Here is a 21,545-nt window from a genome sequence, read left to right as displayed (position 1 = left end):
TCCATAGACACCTCCAAAGTCATGTGGCCGGCATGACTGCATGGAACGCCGTTACCTTCCCGACGGAGCGGTACCTATTGATCTACTCACATTGGCATGTTTTCGAACTGCTAGGTTGGCAGGAGCTGGGCTAACAGCAGGCGCTCATTCTGCTCCCGGGATTTGAACCTGGGACCTTTTGGTACGTAAGTTCAGCAGCTCAGCGCTTTAACACACTGTGCCACCAGGGGCCCCTAAATAATATTTTTTAAAAAAATTATTAGTGACATTTATATCCCGCCTTTCTCACCCCAAAGGGGACTCAGGGCAGCTTACAAGTTATATATAGATAAGGTTTCCCCTGATGTTAAGTCCAGTTATGTCTGACTCTGGGGGTTGGTGCTCATCTCCATTTCTAAGCCGAAGACCCGGCGTTGTCCATAGACACCTCCAAAGTCATGTGACCGGCATGACTGCATGCAGCGCCGTTACCTTCCCAACAGAGCAATACCTATTGATCTACTCACATTTGCATGTTTTTGAACTGCTAGGTTGGCAGGAGCTGGAGCTTGGATAATATAACTCTACACTGCCATATAAACCAGTTCAAATAAAATAATCTAGATTATTACATATACCATATAATAATAATACACTATTATAATTTTATATTTATATTACATGTAATATTACTAATAATATTACAGTATAATCGTATAGTACAATATAACAATATTTAATGCTTATGTAGTGCTTATATTGTGCTATACCAGGGGTCCTCAAACTAAGGCCCGGGGGCCGGATGCGGCCCTCCAAGGTAATTTACCTAGCCCACGCCCTCATTTATAATATATTTTTAATATCCATTTTAATAATATAATATATTGTATATACATATAATACTGATAATAATATTATCATTTTATACAATACAATACTAACAATAATATCATATGATAATATTAATTATATGTTATATATTACATATAATATTACAGTATAGTGGTATAGTTCAGTATAGTATAATGCCAATATTGTGCTATGCTAATAATATAATATATTATATGTACATACAGCTGCTCTGAGTTCCCTTCGGGGTGAGAAGGGTGGGATATAAATGTAGTAAATAAATGTAGTAAATGAATAAATAAATAATTTTGGACTTAGGCTCGCCCAAAGTCTGACATGACTTGAAGGCACACAACAACAACAATCCTAATTAAGGGTTGTTGTATGTCTTTCGGGCTGTGTGGCCATGTTCCAGAAGCATTCTCTCCTGACGTTTCACCCACATCTATGGCAGGCATCCTCAGAGGTTGTGAGGTATCAACCTCTGAGGATGCCTGCCATAGATGTGGGCAAAACGTCAGGAGAGAATGCTTCTGGAACATGGCCACACAGCCCGAAAGACATACAACAAGCCTGTGATCCTGGCCATGAAAGCCTTTGACAACACAAATTCTAATTAACTTGACTATCTCACTGGCCAGTAGCAGGCCCACACTTCCCATTGAAATCCTGATAGGTTTATGTTGGTTAAAATTGTTTTCACTTTTAAATATTGTATTCTTTCGTTCTACAAATAAGACATGTGCAGTATGCATAGGAATTTGTTTGTATTTTTTTTTCAAATGATAATTCGGCCCCCCAACAGTCTGAAGGATTGTGGACCGGCCCCCTACTTAAAAAGTTTGAGGACCCCTGCTCTAGATGAACCCAAGCCTGAGGTGGAGATGGAGAGACTGAAACTTCCCAAACTTCTCTGTGTGAGAGTGAGTGAGTGTCTGGCGTTGCCCTCGCGCGCCCCCTTGTGCGCCGAGAGGGAAGCGCGCCCTGGCTCTGGCTCCGGAGGCGAAAGAGGAGGAGCCGAGAAAGGAGGGAAAGAGGAGGGAAAGAAAGGGGGGAAAGTGGGAAGGACGAAAGGAGGAGGAGAAAGGAAAGTGGAGCGGGGGAAGGGAGGAGAGGAAAGTTCGGAAAAGTCGGGAAAGGGGGCTTTGGGGGGGCTGGGAAGAGGGGGGAAAGGCCGGGGAAGCGCCGCCTTTTGGAGACGTTCCCTCGGAGCGGACGAAGCGCGGGCGAAGGGGGGAGATCCTGGAAGAGGGGCCGGAATGGGGCAGGGAGAGCCGGGGAGCGCGGGAGGGTAGGCGCGGGAGGCGGGCGCCGAGCTAGGGCCCAGCATGGCCTCCGGGGACCCCGCGGAGCCGCCCCGGGCGGAGGAGGCGCGTCCGGGCAGCGCCGAGGAGACGGAGCCCGAGGCGTCCCCGCGCTTCTCGGCGGAGCAGGTCTCGTGCGTGTGCGAGGCGCTGCTCCAGGCCGGGGACCCGCGCCGCCTGGCCCGCTTCCTGGCCTCGCTGCCCGCGGGCGCGCTCTCCTCCCCGGAGCCCCCCGCGGGCGAGAGCCTGGCCAAGGCCCGGGCGCTGCTGGCCTTCCAGGGCGGGGACTTCGCGGAGCTCTACCGCCTCCTCCAGAGCCGCCCCTTCGGCGCCGCGCACCACGCCTTCCTGCAGGACCTCTACCTGCGCGCCCGCTACCGGGAGGCCGAGGCGGCGCGGGGCCGGGCGCTGGGCGCGGTGGACAAGTACCGCCTCCGGAAGAAGTTCCCGCTGCCGCGCACCATCTGGGACGGAGAGGAGACCGTCTACTGCTTCAAGCGCCGCTCCCGGGCCGCGCTCCGGGACTCCTACGGGCGCAGCCGCTACCCGAGCCCCGAGCAGAAGCGCCGCCTCGCCCGCGACACCGGCCTCTCCCTCACCCAGGTCAGCAACTGGTTCAAGAACCGGCGCCAAAGGGACCGAGGCGGAGGAGGAGCGGCACCGGGGTCCACGGGGGCACCAGGAGGAGGAGGAGGAGGGAGCAGCGCCGGCACGCCCAGCAAGAGGTCAGCAAGCGGCGGGAGAGGGCGCCTCTGGGCATGGGCAGAGGGCTTTGCGGGGAAACAGACTGGAACGCAGACCAGTCAAGGTTTCCTGAACAGTCAAGAAAAGTTCCTTTTTAAGATTGTCTTTTCAAGTTTCAGATTGTAAATACAGTAGAGTCTCACTTATCCAACATAAACGGGCCGGCAGAATGTTGGATAAGCGAATATGTTGGATAATAAGGAGGCATTAAGGAAAAGCCTATTATGCCAGGAGGAACGAGGGCCTCTGAGCATGGGCAGAGTGCAATTTTTATACTCTTGGAGGTGAGATCCAAGTCTTAGCATGAAGTTTATGTATGTTTCATAGACACCTTATACACATATCCTGGAGGCAGTTTAATGAAATGTTTTTAATACTATGTCAGGAGTGAAGAGTGCCTCTAGGCATAGACAGAGCATGATTTTTTGAATCTTGGAAATGGGGTTCAAGTCTCAGTACGAAGTTCATTTGTGTTTCATAGACACCTTACACATATAGCTAAAGGCAGCTTTATACACCCTGTTTGTAATAATACACGAGGCGAAAAGACAGAAGAGGAAAGATTACCTCTAGGCATGGGCAGAGTGCACGTCTTCTTCTCCTTGGGTTGCCTGTTTTTACAGCTGAGCATCCCTTATCCAAAAATCTCTGAATGCAGAACCAACCAAAATGGAAACAACTCATTCATGAGATTTGTTCCTTCTTTTTTCCTCCAAGACGGGATTCAAAAGAGTCCAGATAACTTGAATTAACTAAAATTGATACAGAAAAAAGCAAATTGTAACAGCAAATTATTATTATTATTATTAAACATTGACAAAATTACGATCTGCCAACTGCAAAAGGCCACCCTACTGGGATCTGCACGCATCATCCGAAAATACATTACACAGTCCTAGACACTTGGGAAGTGTTTGACTTGTGGTTTTGTGATACGAAATCCAGCATATCTATCTTGTTTTCTGTGTCATAATAATAATAATAATAATAATAATAATAATAATAATAATAATAATAATAATAATAATAATAATAATAATAAATACATCACACAGTCCTAGACACTTGGGAAGTGTTTGACTTGTGATTTTGTGATACGAAATCCAGCATATCTATCTTGTTTGCTGTGTCATAATAATAATAATAATAATAATAATAAATACATCACACAGTCCTAGACACTTGGGAAGTGTTCAACTTGTGATTTTGTGATACGAAATCCAGCATATCTATCTTGTTTGCTGTGTCATAATAATAATAATAATAATAATAATAATAATAATAATAAATACATCACACAGCCCTAGACACTTGGAAAGTGTTCGACTTGTAATTTTGTGATACGAAATCCAGCATATCCATCTTGTTTGCTGTGTCATAATAATAATAATAATAATAATAATAATAATAATAATAATAAATACATCACACAGCCCTAGACACTTGGAAAGTGTTCGAGTTGTAATTTTGTGATACGAAATCCAGCATATCCATCTTGTTTGCTGTGTCATAATAAAATAATAATAATAATAATAATAATAATAATAATAATAATAATAATTACAAGAAAACCGCACTACAAACTAGAGCTGGTCACTGGCACAACAAAGCATTGGATGGCCAGTTCCTTTACAAAATTGAAGGAAAAGTTGATCAGGAGGAGACCTGATCACGAATGGGACACTGAAGAAGGAGACAGAAGGTTCTTGCAGCCCAGGAGCAATCCATCAGAATAAAGACAATTAAGGCGTATATATTTAAACACAAGCCAAGTAGAACCATAAACGTTTTCAGATTACGAGCAATAATTTTGAAATGGTGCAGATAAGAGTCCTGCAAATGTTTCTAAATCCAAGAAAAGGAAGCGGGAAATGTTTTGGTCTCCAACTGGAGGAACATCTGGAGTGGGGAGCCTTGTTTTTCCCCATCCAAACCCCCTGGAAGGGCTGGTACAAGGGAGGAACAAGCTGGAAAGTTCTCCAACTTCAGTGGTTTCTGGCTTTTGTTTGGAGAAGGGAAGAGAGCAAGTAGGCAAAGAGAACGAGTTGCTTTTTTTGGGACTCTAAATGGGGAGGGGGCAGCCACAAGAACGGTGCCGCCTGCTTCCGGTTTGGAAGCCTTTTCATTCTACAGTCCTGCCACATTTATGGTTTTGATTTTTGCCGATCTGATTATTCATGGATTGGATTCAAATAGTCTCTTTAGGAATCTCTAGTTCGGGGATCCCCAAACTTTTTAAACAGGGAACCAGTTCACGGTTCCTCAAACCAATGGAGGGCCAAACTATAGTTTTTTCTAAAAACTATGAACAAATTCCTATGCACACTGCACATATCTTATTATGAAGTAAAAGACAAAAAGGGAACAAATACAGCCTCAATGTTAATCATTATAATAATAAAAATAATAATGAGGGTTGGAAGAGACCCCTTGGGCCATTTAGTACAACACCCTTCTGCCTTTGTGCACCAAAAGCACAAGCAAAGCACCCCTGACAGATGGCTACCCAGCCTCAATGTTGTTAATAATAATAATAATAATAATAATAATAATAATAATAATAATAAAGAGGGTTGGAAGAGACCCCTTGGCCATTTAGTACAACACCCTTCTGCCTTTGTGCACCAAAAGCACAAGCAAAGCACCCCTGACAGATGGCTACCCAGCCTCAATGTTGTTAATAATAATAATAATAATAATAATAATAATAATAATAATAATAAAGAGGGTTGGAAGAGACCCCTTGGCCATTTAGTACAACACCCTTCTGCCTTTGTGCACCAAAAGCACAAGCAAAGCACCCCTGACAGATGGCTACCCAGCCTCAATGTTGTTAATAATAATAATAATAATAATAATAATAATAATAATAATAATAATAATAATAAAGAGGGTTGGAAGAGACCCCTTGGCCATTTAGTACAACACCCTTCTGCCTTTGTGCACCAAAAGCACAAGCAAAACACCCCTGACAGATGGCTACCCAGCCTCAATGTTGTTAATAATAATAATAATAATAATAATAATAATAATAATAATAATAATAATAATAAAGAGGGTTGGAAGAGACCCCTTGGGCCATTTAGTACAACACCCTTCTGCCTTTGTGCACCAAAAGCACAAGCAAAACACCCCTGACAGATGGCTACCCAGCCTCAATGTTGTTAATAATAATAATAATAATAATAATAATAATAATAATAATAAAGAGGGTTGGAAGAGACCCCTTGGCCATTTAGTACAACACCCTTCTGCCTTTGTGCACCAAAAGCACAAGCAAAGCACCCCTGACAGATGGCTACCCAGCCTCAATGTTGTTAATAATAATAATAATAATAATAAAGAGGGTTGGAAGAGACCCCTTGGGCCATTTAGTACAACACCCTTCTGCCTTTGTGCACCAAAAGCACAAGCAAAGCACCCCTGACAGATGGCTACCCAGCCTCAATGTTGTTAATAATAATAATAATAATAATAATAATAATAATAATAATAATAATAATAAAGAGGGTTGGAAGAGACCCCTTGGGCCATTTAGTACAACACCCTTCTGCCTTTGTGCACCAAAAGCACAAGCAAAGCACCCCTGACAGATGGCTACCCAGCCTCAATGTTGTTAATAATAATAATAATAATAATAATAATAATAATAATAATAATAATAATAATAATAAAGAGGGTTGGAAGAGACCCCTTGGCCATTTAGTACAACACCCTTCTGCCTTTGTGCACCAAAAGCACAAGCAAAGCACCCCTGACAGATGGCTACCCAGCCTCAATGTTGTTAATAATAATAATAATAATAATAAAGAGGGTTGGAAGAGACCCCTTGGGCCATTTAGTACAACACCCTTCTGCCTTTGTGCACCAAAAGCACAAGCAAAGCACCCCTGACAGATGGCTACCCAGCCTCAATGTTGTTAATAATAATAATAATAATAATAATAATAATAATAATAATAATAATAATAATAATAAAGAGGGTTGGAAGAGACCCCTTGGGCCATTTAGTACAACACCCTTCTGCCTTTGTGCACCAAAAGCACAAGCAAAGCACCCCTGACAGATGGCTACCCAGCCTCAATGTTGTTAATAATAATAATAATAATAATAATAATAATAATAATAATAATAAAGAGGGTTGGAAGAGACCCCTTGGCCATTTAGTACAACACCCTTCTGCCTTTGTGCACCAAATGCACAAGCAAAGCACCCCTGACAGATGGCCACCTTGCCTCAATGTTGTTAATAATAATAATAATGTCAAGTATTATTATTAATTTATTTATTTCTTCTTTTTTTGTGGGGAGGGGGGTGGGTAGGGAGGGATACTGGGGGCTCTCTTGTTCTTTCTCTTTGCTTTCCTATCAGAATATACAAAAAAAATACAATTCTTTATTGATTAGTCACTTTTGACCATATCTAAACATGTAAAACATACAATACGTACACACTTACACATACATACAATAAAACCATGTAAAGATACAAAACATCCCGACCTGCGGCCTAATGCCTATCAGAATATGTTCTCACTCTTTCGCGGTACACGTTTAGAAAATTGCAATAAAAATCATTTAATAATAATAATAATAAAATCCAGATTGAACTTCAAAGACTCTGGCAGAAACCAGTACAGGTGGTCCCGGTGGTGATCGGCACACTGGGTGCCGTGCCAAAAGATCTCAGCCGGCATTTGGAAACAATAGACATTGACAAAATTACGATCTGCCAGCTGCAAAAGGCCACCCTACTGGGATCTGCACGCATCATCCAAAAATACATCACACAGTCCTAGACACTTGGGAAGTGTTCGACTTGTGATTTTGTGATACAAAATCCAGCATGTTTATCTTGTTTGCTGTGTCCTACAGTAATAATAATAATAATAATAATAATAATAATAATAATAATAATAAAATCACACAGTCCTAAATGCTTGGGAAATGTTCAACTTGTGTTTTTGTGATATGAAATCCAGCATATATTATTTATTTATTACCATACTTGTATCCTGCCCTTCTTACCTAATAGTGGACTCAGGGCAGCTTACAATAAAACACATATATAAAAATAATACAGTTCATTCAATCGATTAAAATCAAATACATTAAACATTCATAAAAATGTACATATAGATATACAATTGGCACATATCTCGTTTGCTGTGTTATACTGTGTCTTTGTGTCTATAATAATAATAATAATAATAATAATAATAATAATAATAATAATATAAAGAGGGTTGGAAGAGAACCCTTGGGCCACTTAGTCCAACCCCCTTCTGCCTTTGTGCACCAAAGCACTAGCAAACCACCCCTGACAGATGGCCACCCAGCTTCAATGCAAATAATAATAGTACAGTAGAGTCACGTATCCAACATAAACGGGCCGGCAGAACATTGGATAAGTGAATATGTTGGATAATAAGGAGCGATTAAGGAGAAGCCTATTAAACATCAAATTAGGTTATGATTTTACAAATTAAGCACCAAAACATCATGTTATATAACAAATTTGACAGAAAAAGTAGTTCAATGGGCAGTAATGCTATGTAGTAATTACTGTATTTACGAATTTAGCACCAAAATATTACGATGTATTGAAAACATTGACTACAAAAATGCGTTGGATAATCCAAAGCGTTGGATAAGCGAGTGTTGGATAAGTGAGACTCTACTGTATCGGTACCTTCAGGCTATGTGTAATAGGAGCCTATGAAAGAAATGAATGTTGTGTTTAGACTTGGGTGTGCCTTCAGGGCATCTCATTATATTTGTGTAAATATTCTGAAATCTGAAAAAAATTTTTTTGAGAGTTTCAGATAAGGGATACTCAAGCATTTCAGATAAGGGATACTCAACCTATATTAAGCATTTCATAGGCTTGATGCTATAATCTTAATACGGGAGTTCTGGTGTATTCATTGCCTGATATTTTTCTTTTTTTTTGTATATATTTTTTATTATGCAGTTTGTAAGCAACTCGTACATTTCTTGTTACAATAATAATTCTTTTTTTCACCATATAATAAAAAACATACATGAAGGCAGGGTATAGGAGGGGGGGGGAAGGGTAGGTAACTTCGACATAAAGGGAAACATTGACATAAAACGTGAATGACAATATTGAAACAACAACAAAAAAGAAAAAAACAAATAAAATAAAAAAACAACCAAAAACAGAAACAAAAAGACCCACAACAACATCTTGGGATATACAGTAGAGTCTCACTTATCCAACATAAACGGGCCGGCAGAATGTTGGATAAGCGAATATGTTGGATAATAAGGAAGCATTAAGGATAAGCCTATTAAACATCAAATTAGGTTATGATTTTACGAATTAAGCACCAAAACATCATGTTATACAACAAATTTGACAGAAAAAGTAGTTCAATACACAGTAATGCTATGTAGTAATTACTGTATTTACGAATTTAGCACCAAAATATCATGATGTATTGAAAACATTGACTACAAAAATGCGTTGGATAATCCAGAATGTTGGATAAGCGAGTGTTGGATAAGTGAGACTCTACTGTACATGTATACAGTTGCTTTAATGTCCTTGTTACTTCCAGACCTCTGGATTTGGTCCTTTTGTTTTATTTTTCCTGTCTATTAGTTTTGTAGTTACACATATTTAACTACCTTTATTTTATGTTGTTATCCCCTGGAATTTCCTTACTCAAACTTTATACAACAGTTAATTTTCTCTTTTTGCAAGTATTCGATCATAGGTTTCCAATCTGTTTTGTTTTCTGGAGCTCTATCCTGTGCTAGTTTTTGTGTTAATATATCCATATTCATCACATCCATATTCCATTATCATTGCCTGCTATTTTTCCATGCTGCAGTGAATCCGATGGGAATCCCAGCACGGAGGATGAATCCAGCCGTGGGCCCGAGGAAACAGAAGTGCCCACTGGGATGTCTAGTACTCCGGAAGGGGTCTCGGCTTCCAACACCCTTTTCCTGCCGGCCGCCGGCTCCGGTGCCTCCTCCATCCTTCTGAATGGCAACTTCATCACTGCCACTTCGCCCACCATGTTCCTCAATGGTGGCTCGGTTATCCAGACCTCAAGTGGAGGCGTCATCCTGAATGGTTTGACGCTGGGAGATAACCAAACCATCACCTTGAGTCCGGTGGCGGCGGCACCCAGTCCCCCCATCCTCCTCAATGGCTCCACTGCTCTCTTGAGCGGCAAACCCATCGTCCCTGCCAGCCAGGAGGTCTCCAAAGAGCCCCTTCCACCGGCCGCTGTCCTCCTGAAGTCCGAAAGTCAAGAAGCCTTGGGTTTTGGTGTGAAAGAAGAGGATGAGGAGAAACAGTCCGTCCAGCCCCTCTTATCTCTCCCTGATGCCGCCACTCTGCTCCCCGACCAGAAAGAGGCTCTCTTGGGTACCGTTTCGGTGCCACAAGTTGTGCCATTGAAAGAAGAAGATCCTGTGGCTACTCAGCCAGCAGCCAAAATAGTCCCGGCTGCCCCAGCTTTGCCATCTCCCCTGGAAGCCGTGCCCACCCTGACCTTGGCGACTCCCTCTCCAGCCGCCGTCGCTTCGTCCGATCCAGCCACCGTTCTCCACGTCCCTGCCCCGTCCCTGGTCCCCATCACCCAAGTTTCGCCTCCATCCCAAGTCGTCCCCCTCTCCCAGCCCGTTTCGGGGACCCAGGTGCTCTCCCCGTCTCAGATGGTGCCCCTGTCGCCCACCCAGATCTACACTTTGCCCCAAGGGGTGCCGGCCCCCCAGATCGTCTCCCTGCCCCAAGTGCGCCAAGGGCCGCAGATCATCTCCCTGCCCCAAGTGGTGCCCACCTCGCAGGTGGTGACGCTGCAGCAAAGCGTGGGCAGCCCCATCCAGATCTTGACCAGCTCGGCCCCCATCAAAATGGGCACCGTGGCAGGGACGCAGCAGGCGACGGTGACGGGCGGGCACCTCGGACAGAGCGGCGGCCTGCATCTCATCAACACCAACATGGGCATCACTGCGCTGCAGCTTCCGGGCACAACGCCAGGTATCCCTCTTGGGGGGCAAAATGGTTGGGGAGGTGCCTTAAGGAGTTGACTAGACTGAGCACCGTTGGTGTTTAGCATTAGAATTGTAGAATCTTAAAATCACAGAACTGGAAGAGACATAAACATAAAGTATACATAAAGTTGCACTTCCCTTCAATATAGAAATGCATCTCTCTGAGGATCAAGTCCTTGTTTCCATGCATTTTAAGGGAAAGTGTCCTATTTGTGCACGCATGAAGGCACTTCGCATAATTATATACTTTGATTTCCATTTATTGGGATTGTATAACCTCTGTTGATGAGTACTTTAGACCCTACACCAGGGGTCCCCAAACTTTTTAAACAGGGAGCCAGTTCACGATCCTTCGGACAATTGGAGGGCCGGACTATAGTTGGCCACCGGGCAATAATTAATAATAATAATAACAACAACAACAACAGTTAAAAAAAAGAGAGTTGGAAGAGACTCTTTGGGCCATTGAGTCCAATCCCCTTCTGCCTTTGTGCACCGAAAGCACAAGCAAAGCATCCCTGATAGATGGCCACCCAGCCTCAATGTTAATAATAATAATAATAATAATAATAATAATAATAATAATAATAATAATAATAAAATAGGGTTGGAAGAGACCACTTGGGCCATTGAGTCCAATCCCCTTCTGCCTTTGTGCACCGAAACCACAAGCAAAGCATCCCTGATAGATGGCCACCCAGCCTCAATGTTATTAATAATAATAATAATAATAATAATAATAATAATAATAATAATAATAATAATAAAGGTTGTAAGAGAAAAAGAGATTCCTTGGGTCATTTAGCCGAACCCCCTTCTGCCCTTGTGCCATGGGGGCCGGATAAATGGCTTCGATGGGCCGCATCCGGCCCCCGGGCCTTAGTTTGGGGACCCCTGCCCTACACGTTTGCTGAGGTTAGGGCAGGCATGGGCAAACTTTGGCGGCTGTTAGGAATTGCGCGAGTTGAAGTCCAGAAAATCTGGAGGACTAAAGTTTGCTCATGCCTGAACTAGTTAGAAAAGCCAAGACAAGCCTCCAAGACTTTTCCCAACCTAAGACATGGGTCCTTCTTGTGAGGATTTGTAAAAGGACACCATGATGTAATGAGTTGACTGGAAAGATATGTGTCGACAACTGATTGGCTGAGCCAGTCAGGAGTCAGAATTCCGATTGGCTGCTGTCTTTGGCTTGCTGCTGAGACAAACCGGGCTGTGGCGCAGGCTGGAAAGCAAGCCAGCTGCAACAAATCACTCTGACCAAGAGGTCATGAGTTCGAGGCCAGCCCATGCCTGCTTCTTGTCTCTGTCTCTGTTCTGTGTTATGGCATTGAATGTTTGCCTTTATGTGTGCAATGTGATCCGCCCTGAGTCCCCTGAGAAGGGCGGAATATAAATGCTGTAGATAAATAAATAAACGGTTTTAACTGCCACTTTCACCTCGGAGAGGGAAGAGAGTGCTGACTAGAAATGGTCAGGAAGGAAATGGCTGTCAACTCTTTGAAGCCTGATTATATGGAAATGAGGCAGATATAAAGACTGTTTATTTCCTCTGTTCTCTGTGTGAATTCAGAGAGACTGCTGTATATATTGTTGCCCTGTTTGACCTTTTGAACTGAAGTAAAGATACTGTTACTTGTTACACAAGCCTGAGTGACACTTTATTATACTGCAGGGTTTATCTTGATTCAGAAACTGTGGTAAAGCTTCTATTTATTTACTAGCTGTGCCCTGCCACGTGTTGCTGTGGCGAAGTGTGGTGGTATGGGAAAGTATTGAGAAATTAGTGGTAATTAGTATATGTTATTTCCTTGTTCTGTTTTATTATAACACAGTAATTTTTATATATTATACTAGCTGTGCCCAGCTACGCGTTGCTGTGGCGTTGTCTGGTGGTGTTGGTGAGAAATTGTTGAGGTAGTGATGGTATTGAATGTCTGTTGTATGGTTGTCTTTATGTTTAGTATGCACACTGAAGTGGATTATATGGCAGTGTGGAGTCAAGATAATCCAGTTCAAAGCAGATAATATAAGATTCTAAATGGGTTATATAGCTGTTTGGAAGCTATACTGCCATATAATCCAGTTAAAATCTGATAATCTGTGGAAGAGGCCTAAGTGAGGCCTAACTGTGCCTGTCCCCTGGGCTGAGTTGGTTGCTAGGAGAACAAGTGGGTGGAGCTTAGCCTTCAAACTGGCAGCAATTGGATAAAAACTATTATTCCTCTCCCTGTAATTAGGACTTTATTTTTCTTTTCTTTTTGTTGTATCAACCTAGAGCCGTGGATGATGGGTTGTATTGTCAAATTTCGAGGTTGGGGGGCCTGTAGTTTTGTTGTTTTGTCCGCTGCCCTGATGCCATCACTCTTTTATATATATAGATATCTATAACTTTCAACACTTCTCCCATTTTCTCTCCACTTTAGGGAACATCCTCCTGACCAACCCAGCAACGGGCAGCAGCACCATCGTCACCGGCGTGGCACTACAGCAAGGCAAGCTGATCTTGACGGCCACCTTCCCAGCTGGCATGTTGATGGCGCCCATACTCTCGACTCCGGCGGCGGTGCCCAATTTGGCCCCTCCAGTCAAACAGGAAGAGGCGGCTCCTCCGGCCACAACACTCGAGCACCACGAAGATGGTGGTGGCAGCTTGTTGCTTTCGAGCATCGCGTCAGAAGTCTCCTCTCTCTCCGCTTCTGACAATACTGGACAAGCCAGCTTTTCGTCCTTTGGCGCAGACTCTGGCCCATCCAGCCTGCTTTCAGATTTCTCCCAAAACGAGAGCCTGTCCCAACAGCAGATGGTATGGTCCGACCCCGTCAGCATGGGCCTCCAAGGGAATGGCTCCGTGGGGCTCTTTGAGATGGACAAGGACCCCATGGAGGAGCAAGCGGGGTTACTCCGGCTCCCCGAAGACGAAGGCCTCTTGCTTGATGACTCGGGAGGAGACCCCATGGATCCGGAGGCTCTCGACTCCGGGGAGAAAGTGCTGACGCAGCTGCAGTCGGTGCCGGTGGAAGAGTCTCTGGACTTATAGAAGGGCAGCAAGTTGGGTCGGAAGCACATCCATTCTTCCCTTCAGAGGAATGGGAGTTTGCCTTTGAAGCTGTCCTTCTTGGTCCCTTTTGATTGCCACCTTCCAGACCAGACAAGCTTCACTTTGCTGGTTTAGAAACGTTTGAAGTGCCTTGATAAGGGAAACCCCAACCCTCTCCCCTCTCCCGCATGTGTGAAATTTCCTTCTTCCATGGTTGCATCTTCCTTTTGCATGTGTTTGTGTGTGGCAAATACGACGACACTCAAACAGAAAGGCAATGCCTCTGTCACGTTCAGTTTGTGTCCGGTACTCCGTCTCGTCGTGGCCAGGAGAGTAGTAACCACAATCTTCACTTTGCCGCCCCAAGTCCCCACGGGGAGATGGTGGCGGGGTATAAATAAAGTTTTATTATTATTATTTGCTCTATTTCAGGCATGGGCAAACTAAGGCCCGGGGACCAGATGCGGCCCCCTGAGCGCTTGCTTCAGGCCCTTCTCATTTTCCCTGTCTTCTTGGCACAAGGATATGGTTGTCCAATGCAAAAAAAATATGGAGGAGGAAAACACATAGCAGCTGAGAGCCCTCTGGAGCACTCTCAGCCACTGTGTGTCTCACCTTCCGGCATCATAATAATAATAACAACAACTTTGTGTTGTTGAAGGCTTTCATGGCCAGAATCTCAGGGTTGTTGTATGTTTTCCAGGCTGTATGGCCATGTTCTAGAAGTATTCTTCCTGACGTTTCGCCCACATCTATGGCAGGCATCCTCAGAGGTTGTGAGGTATGGAGAAACTCAGCAAGGAAGGTTTATATATATCTTTGGAAAGTCCAGGGTGAGGGAAGAGCTCTTGTCAGTTGGAGGCCAGCGTGAATGTTGCAGTTAATCACCCTAATTTGCATTGAATGGCTTCATCTACTGGCTACTTTCTGCCTGGGGGCATCCTTTGTTACCTGCCCCTAGTTCCCATGTCTCAGAGTGTTGCTTCTTATTTACTGTTCTGATTTTTGAGTTTTTTAATACTGGTAGCCAGATTTTGTTCATTTTCATAGTTTCCTCCTTTCTGTTGAAGTTGTCCACATGCTTGTGAATTTCAATGGCTTCTCTGTATCATCTGACATGATAGTTGTTGGAGTGGTCAAGCATTTCTGTGTTCTCAATATCCTGTGTCCAGGTTGGTTCATCAGATGCTCTGCTATGGCTGATTTCTCTGGTTGAGTGAGTCTGCAGTGCCTATCATGTTCCTTGACTTGTGTTTGGGCAATGCTGCGTTTGGTGGTCCCTATGTAGACTTCTACCGTGTTTCCCCAAAAATAAGACAGTGTCTTATATTAATTTTTGCTCCCAAAGATGCTCTAGATCTTATTTTCAGGGGATGTCTTATTTTTCCATGAAGAAGAATTCACATTTATTGTTGAACAAAAAAATGAACATTTATTATATACTGTACAGTAATTGCCATCACAAACCAGCATAACCAGACAAACTGTGATTCCTATCAAGAATTTCTTGTTACTCCCATTATTTCCATGTACAACAATCTATGGTACATACATTTACCGATCCTACACGCTCTGGTGTTCTGTTCGGCGGGCATGCTTCCAAACAAAAACTTTGCTAGGTCTTACTTTCAGTGGAGGCCTTATATTTAGCAATTCAGCAAAACCTCTACTAGGTCTTATTTTCTGGGGATGTCTTATTTTAGGGGAAACAGGGTAGCCAGATTTTGTTCATTTTCATAGTTTCCTCTTTTCTGTTGAAGTTGTCCACATGCTTGTGGATTTCAATGGCTTCTCTGTGTAGTCTGACATAGTTGTTGGAGTGGTCAAGCATTTCTGTGTTCTCAAATAATATACTGTGTCCAGGTTGGTTCATCAAGTGCTCTGCTTTGGCTGATTTCTCTGGTTGAGTTAGTCTGCAGTGCTTTTCATGTTCTTTGACTCGTGTTTGGGCAATGCTGCGTTTGGTGGTGCCTATGTAGACTTCTAGAACATGGCCATACAGCCCGGAAAACATACAACAACCCCAACAACTTGGTTTTTATATCCCGCCACCAGCTCCCCAAGGGGACTTGGGGGGGCTCAAATAGGGCAAGGCCGAACAACACAATTCAAATGAAAAGTACGTGGTAGAATGGTATGAGCGATCCCATCCTTATGCCAGGAGGATAGCTCGAGGAAGGCACGCGGTGACTGACAGCTGCCACCTGGATGGGATACAATGCGGCCCCAAGGCAAAAACGTTTGCCCATGTCCGTTCTATTTGCTGCCTCTTCTTGTATCCAAACGTTGGACAACGTCTCCATTCTTTTCTTCCCTGACTCTCCAACTTACGAGAAACGTGTTGAGCATTTTCAGATTCACAACACAGAATAGGATGTTTATTACAGTAGAGTCTCACTTATCCAAGCTAAACGGGCTGGCAGAAGCTTGGATTAGCTAATAACTTGGATAATAAGGAGGGATTAAGGAAAAGCCTATTAAACATCAAATTAGGTTGTGATATTACAAATTAAGCACCAAAACTTCATGTTATACAACAAATTTGACAGAAAAAGTAGTTCAATGCACAGTAATGTTATGTTGTAATTACTGTATTTACGAAATTAGCACCAAAATATCCCAATATATTGAAAACATTGACTACAAAAATGGCTTGGATTATCCAGAAGCTTGGATAAGCGAGGCTTGGATAAGTGAGATTCTATTGTAATTGTGGGTGGAAGTAACTAACACGCACAGGCAAGTCATTTGTTTCCTTTCCTTCCTTCCTTCCACGGTGCTAAGGGATAGGGTTCGACTAACCAGCGCGACCCCAAATCCCACTTTGGAGAGGAAAGGAGAATAAATCTAGTTTTTCCAGTGCTTTCTGTTCTTCTCTTGGAGACAGCAAAGCTATGGTTTCTCCCTGACTTTTAGCACTGCATTTAGAAATACTGGCGCAATCCAAGAGAGTTAAAATAATCCCATTCTGAATTGGAACTCTCTGATGCTGGAAAGCAGAACCACTCCTCCAAAGTGTTCTTTCTGCTTTGTTTTTTCACTTTCTCTTTTGGTTTTTATCCACTTGTGTCTTCTCTGTGGAATCGGTTTTTCAACATTTAGCACAAGACACAGCCTGGATTAATGGCAACACGACACTGTGAACATAGGCACATGTTTCAAACTAAGGAGTGGATGGTTAGTCCTGCAATTTAAGGTACATAGTTTCTTAAGACACAGTGAAGTGAATTTTAGCTACAAACACCCCCTTATATTTGGGTTTGGGAACAAAAGTCATGTCCTGTACTTATTAGGGACATTTAAGGATGACCATCTGAAAGACAGAAATCACATACAAAACCCCTCTAAGTATTGGGTCGCTGTGAGTTTTCCGGGCTGTATGGCTATGTTCCGGAAGCATTCTCTACTGACGTTTTGCCCACATCTATGGCAGGCATCCTCAGAGGTTGTGAGGTCTGTTGGAAACTAGGAAAGTGGAGCTTATATATCTGTGAAATAATGTCCAGGGTTGGAGAAAGAATTCTTGTCTGCTTGAGGCAAGTACAGTAGTCTCACTTATCCAATATAAATGGGCCAGCAGAACGTTGGATAAGCAAAGATGTTGGATAATAAGGAGGGATCAAGGAAAAGTCTATTAAACATCAAATAAGGTTATGATTTTACAAATTAAGCACCAAAACATCATATTATACAACAAATTTGACAGAAAAAATAGTTCAATATGCAGTAATGCTATGTAGTAATTACTGTATTTACAAGTTTAGCACCAAAATATCACGATGTATTGAAAACATTGACTACAAAAATGCGTTGGATAATCCAGAACATTGCATAAGCGAGACTTAGATAAGTGAGACTACTGTATGAATGTTGCAATTGGACAACTTGATTAGCATTGAATGGTCTTACAGCTTCAAAACCTGACTGCATACTGGGGTAATCCTTTGTTGGGAGGTGTTAGCTGCCCTTGATTGTTTCATGTCTGGAATTCTCCTGTTGTTCTTTATTTTAGAGGTTTTTTTAATACTCGTAGCCAGACTTTGTTCATTTTCATGGTTTTCTCCTTTCTGTTGAAATTGTCCACATGCTTCTTGTGGATTTCAGTGGCTTCTCTGTGTAGTCTGACATGATGGTTGTTAGGGTCCAGCATTTCTGTGTTCTTATATAATATGCTGTGTCCAGATTGATTCACCCAGGTTCATCACAGCATATTATTTGAGGACACAGAAATGCTGGACCACGCAGACAATTTCAACAGAAAGGACAAAACCATGAAAATGAACAAAATCTGGTTACCAGTATTTTTTTTAAAACCTCTAAAATCAGGACAGTAAATAAAGAGCAACACTCAGAAGAGAGGAGAATTCCAGACAAGAAACAATCAGGATCAGTTAACACCTCCCAACAAAGGATTCCCTCAGGCAGGAAGCAGCCAGGCTTTGAAGCTGCAAGTCCATTCAATGCTACTCAAAGTGGCCAATTGCAACATTCACACAGAGAAGAGTTCTTTCTCCCACCCTGGCTATTATTCTACAGATATATAAACCCCACTTGCCTACACTTTCCAACACTCCACAACCTCTGAGGATGCCTGCCATAGATGTGGGCAAAATGTCAGGAGAGAATGCTTCTGGAAAAAGGACATACAGCCTTGAAAACCCACAGCAACCTACATGCACATAGTTTCTTAAGACACAATGAAGTGAGTTTTAGCTACAAATACCCTCTTACATTTGGGTTTGGGAATTACATGGTATAAGCATTTAAGGACAACCATCTGAAAGACAGAAATTGCATACAAAACTCCTAAGTATTCTTCCCCTTAAAATGAGATTGCAAATGGGAGTTCATCCCAAGCTTTCTCTGAAACTAAGGTTTCCTTTGTAAAATATAAATCGATCCATGAAATGATGGATAATAGCAAACCCTGGTATTTTTAATGAAAAATTGTACAGAAAAAGGATGTACCTTATACAGGAGAATAAATGAAACCACAGATAACTGTAACCACGTATATTGGTTCTCCAGATACAGGGCATGTGCTGTACCGTTGAACTGATTTGTTTTTTGTGTTTTCTTATACTTTTCAATTGATATATTTTGTCACAAAGAAAGGGGGACTGGAAATAGTTGGCCATATCTGCGGAGAGAAATCTCATCATTTTGGTTGTTTTGATGTGTCTCTATTTTTTTTCCCCCAACCAGGTACTACAGCATTGTGTTGTCGAAGGCTTTCATGGCCGGAATCATTGGGTTGCTGTGAGTTTTCCGGGCTATATGGCCATGTTCCAGTAGCATTCTCTCCTGACATTTCACCCACATCTATGGCAGGCATCCTCAGAGGTTGTGAGGTCTGTTGGAAACTAAGAAAATTTATATATTTATAAATTTTTAAATAAAGAAAATTTATATATATAAAATTTATATATCTGTGGAATGACGAGGGTGGGAGAAAGACCTCTTGTCTGAGGCAAGTATTAATGTTGCAATGGATCACCTTGATTTAAAAAAACTTTAAAATCAGGACAGTAAATAACAGCACCCTGAAAACAGGAATTACAGACAGGAAACAATTAGGGTCAGCTAACACCTCCCAATAAAGGATTCTTCAGGCAGGAATCAACCAGGCTTTGAATCTGCAAGGCCATTAAATGCTAATCGAGGTGATCAATTGCAACATTCAGGCTTGCCTCAAACAGACAAGAGTTCTTTCTTCCAATCTGGACTTTCCACAGATATATAAACCCCACTTGCCTAGTTTCCAACAGCCCTCACACCTCTGTGGATGCCTGCCATAGATGCAGGCTAAACGTCAGAAGAGAATGCTTCTGGAACATGGCCATACAGCCTGGAAAACTTACAGCAGCCTACTACAGCATTACTTTTTTTCCCTTCATTTGTGAGAAGCAATCATTTCTATGAAATATTTTTATATATCTATTCTTGGTTTTTCAGTGTATGTGTGTCTTTTATAAATATATATACTGTATATATATATTTTATATATATTAAATATATTTTATCCTAAATCTCTGTGTGTGTGCATGTGCATTATTATTACCACTAGTACTAAAGTGGCTTTATGTCTATTAAAATATTTCTATTTTGCCCTATAGTGGAAGATCTCAAGGTACCTTTCAATCTACCATTCTTCTTAGTCTCTTCTAAGGTATTTAGACTTCCCAACACATGGAGACACTATAGGGACCCTATTATGGGGTTTTCTGTGACCAAGAGAATCCAGTTCACCCAAGGCTGCTAAATGGGTTTCTATGACTAAATAAATACTTGAACCCTGGACTTCTGAACTGTAGACCAATGCTTAAACTATTGCACCATGCTGGCTCTCTCTAAGGTTGGTTCTACGCTGTATAATTAATGCAGTCTGACACCACTTTAACTGCCATGGCTCAGTAGTAGAGAATCCAGGGGCACCTTTTGGAAAAGAAGGCAAAAGCCTTTATAGTACAGCAAGCTAAACTGTGCTGCAGAAAAATCCTGCTGATCGAAAGGTCTGCAGTTCAAGCCCAGTTTAGCACCTGCCTTTAGCCCCAGCTCACCTGCCCACCTATCGGGTCGAAAGCAGAAATGTGAGTAGATACATAGGTACTGCTTTAAGCAGGGAGGCGCCCCTAAGGACATCGATGGGAGGAAAGCTCCTCGGCATGGAAAATGGAGCAACAGACCCTGTGGCCAGAGTCAAGCACAGCCACCAAGATGCTGGAAATAAGATGGGGAAAACTGCCTTTAGCTCTGTTTGTGTTGTCTGTCCTTGTTAATTGTTTAATTGGCATTGAATGTTTGCTGTATGTGTGTTCTGTAAGCCACTCTGAGTCCCTTTCGGGGTAAGAACGGTGGGGTATAAATACTGAAATTATATATATATATATATATATATATATATATATATATATATATATATATATATAAAATATATATATAAATTATATTTATATAAGATATATAAATTATGTATATATATAAAATTATATATATATATATATATATATATATATATATATATATATATATATAAAAGAGTGATGGAATCACGGCACCAGACAAAACAACAAAACTACAGGGCCCCCAACCTCGAAATTTGACAACACAACCCATCATCCACGGCTCTAGGTTGATACAACAAAAAGAAAACAAAAATAAAGTCCTAATTAGAGGGAGAGGAATAGTTGCTTTTATCCAATTGCTGCCAGTTAGAAGGCTAAGCTCCGCCCACTTGGTCTCCTAGCAACCCAATAAAAAATAAATAAAAAACAAAAAAAAATTAAAAACACTAAAAAATTAATACAATAAAATACTATAATAACACAAAATAAACTAAAATAATACAAGAAAATAACAAAATATAATAAATAAAAAGATAACTTACAATAAAATTAATTTAAAAAATACAAATAACGTCAAATAAAAATTACACAACAATTTTTAACCAATACCACCCACCACTTGGCCACAGCAACGTGTGGCCGGGCACAGCTAGTATATTTATATAATTTATATATATACAGTAGAGTCTCACTTATCCAAGCTAAACGGGCCAGCAGAACATTGGATAAGTGAATATCTTGGATAATAAGGAGC

General features: G+C 42.0%; 1 protein-coding gene across 1 annotated transcript; it reads left to right on the top strand.

The window, feature by feature from the left end:
- The first annotated feature begins 1,882 nt into the window (after positions 1-1,882).
- six5 (SIX homeobox 5) lies at positions 1,883-19,975 on the top strand. The gene is made up of 3 exons (XM_062962539.1): positions 1,883-2,857; positions 9,736-10,895; positions 13,333-19,975. Exons 1-3 carry the CDS (start codon positions 2,157-2,159, stop codon positions 13,944-13,946), a joined length of 2,475 nt encoding a protein of 824 aa, XP_062818609.1. The 5' UTR covers positions 1,883-2,156; the 3' UTR covers positions 13,947-19,975.
- Positions 19,976-21,545: the final 1,570 nt, after the last annotated feature.

This window comes from Anolis carolinensis, unplaced genomic scaffold (genome assembly GCF_035594765.1).
Source record: "Anolis carolinensis isolate JA03-04 unplaced genomic scaffold, rAnoCar3.1.pri scaffold_10, whole genome shotgun sequence".
NCBI classification, from domain to species: domain Eukaryota; kingdom Metazoa; phylum Chordata; class Lepidosauria; order Squamata; family Dactyloidae; genus Anolis; species Anolis carolinensis.
The sequence above is the reverse complement of the archived record's forward strand: the minus strand, read 5'-3'. Positions and strand labels throughout refer to the sequence as shown.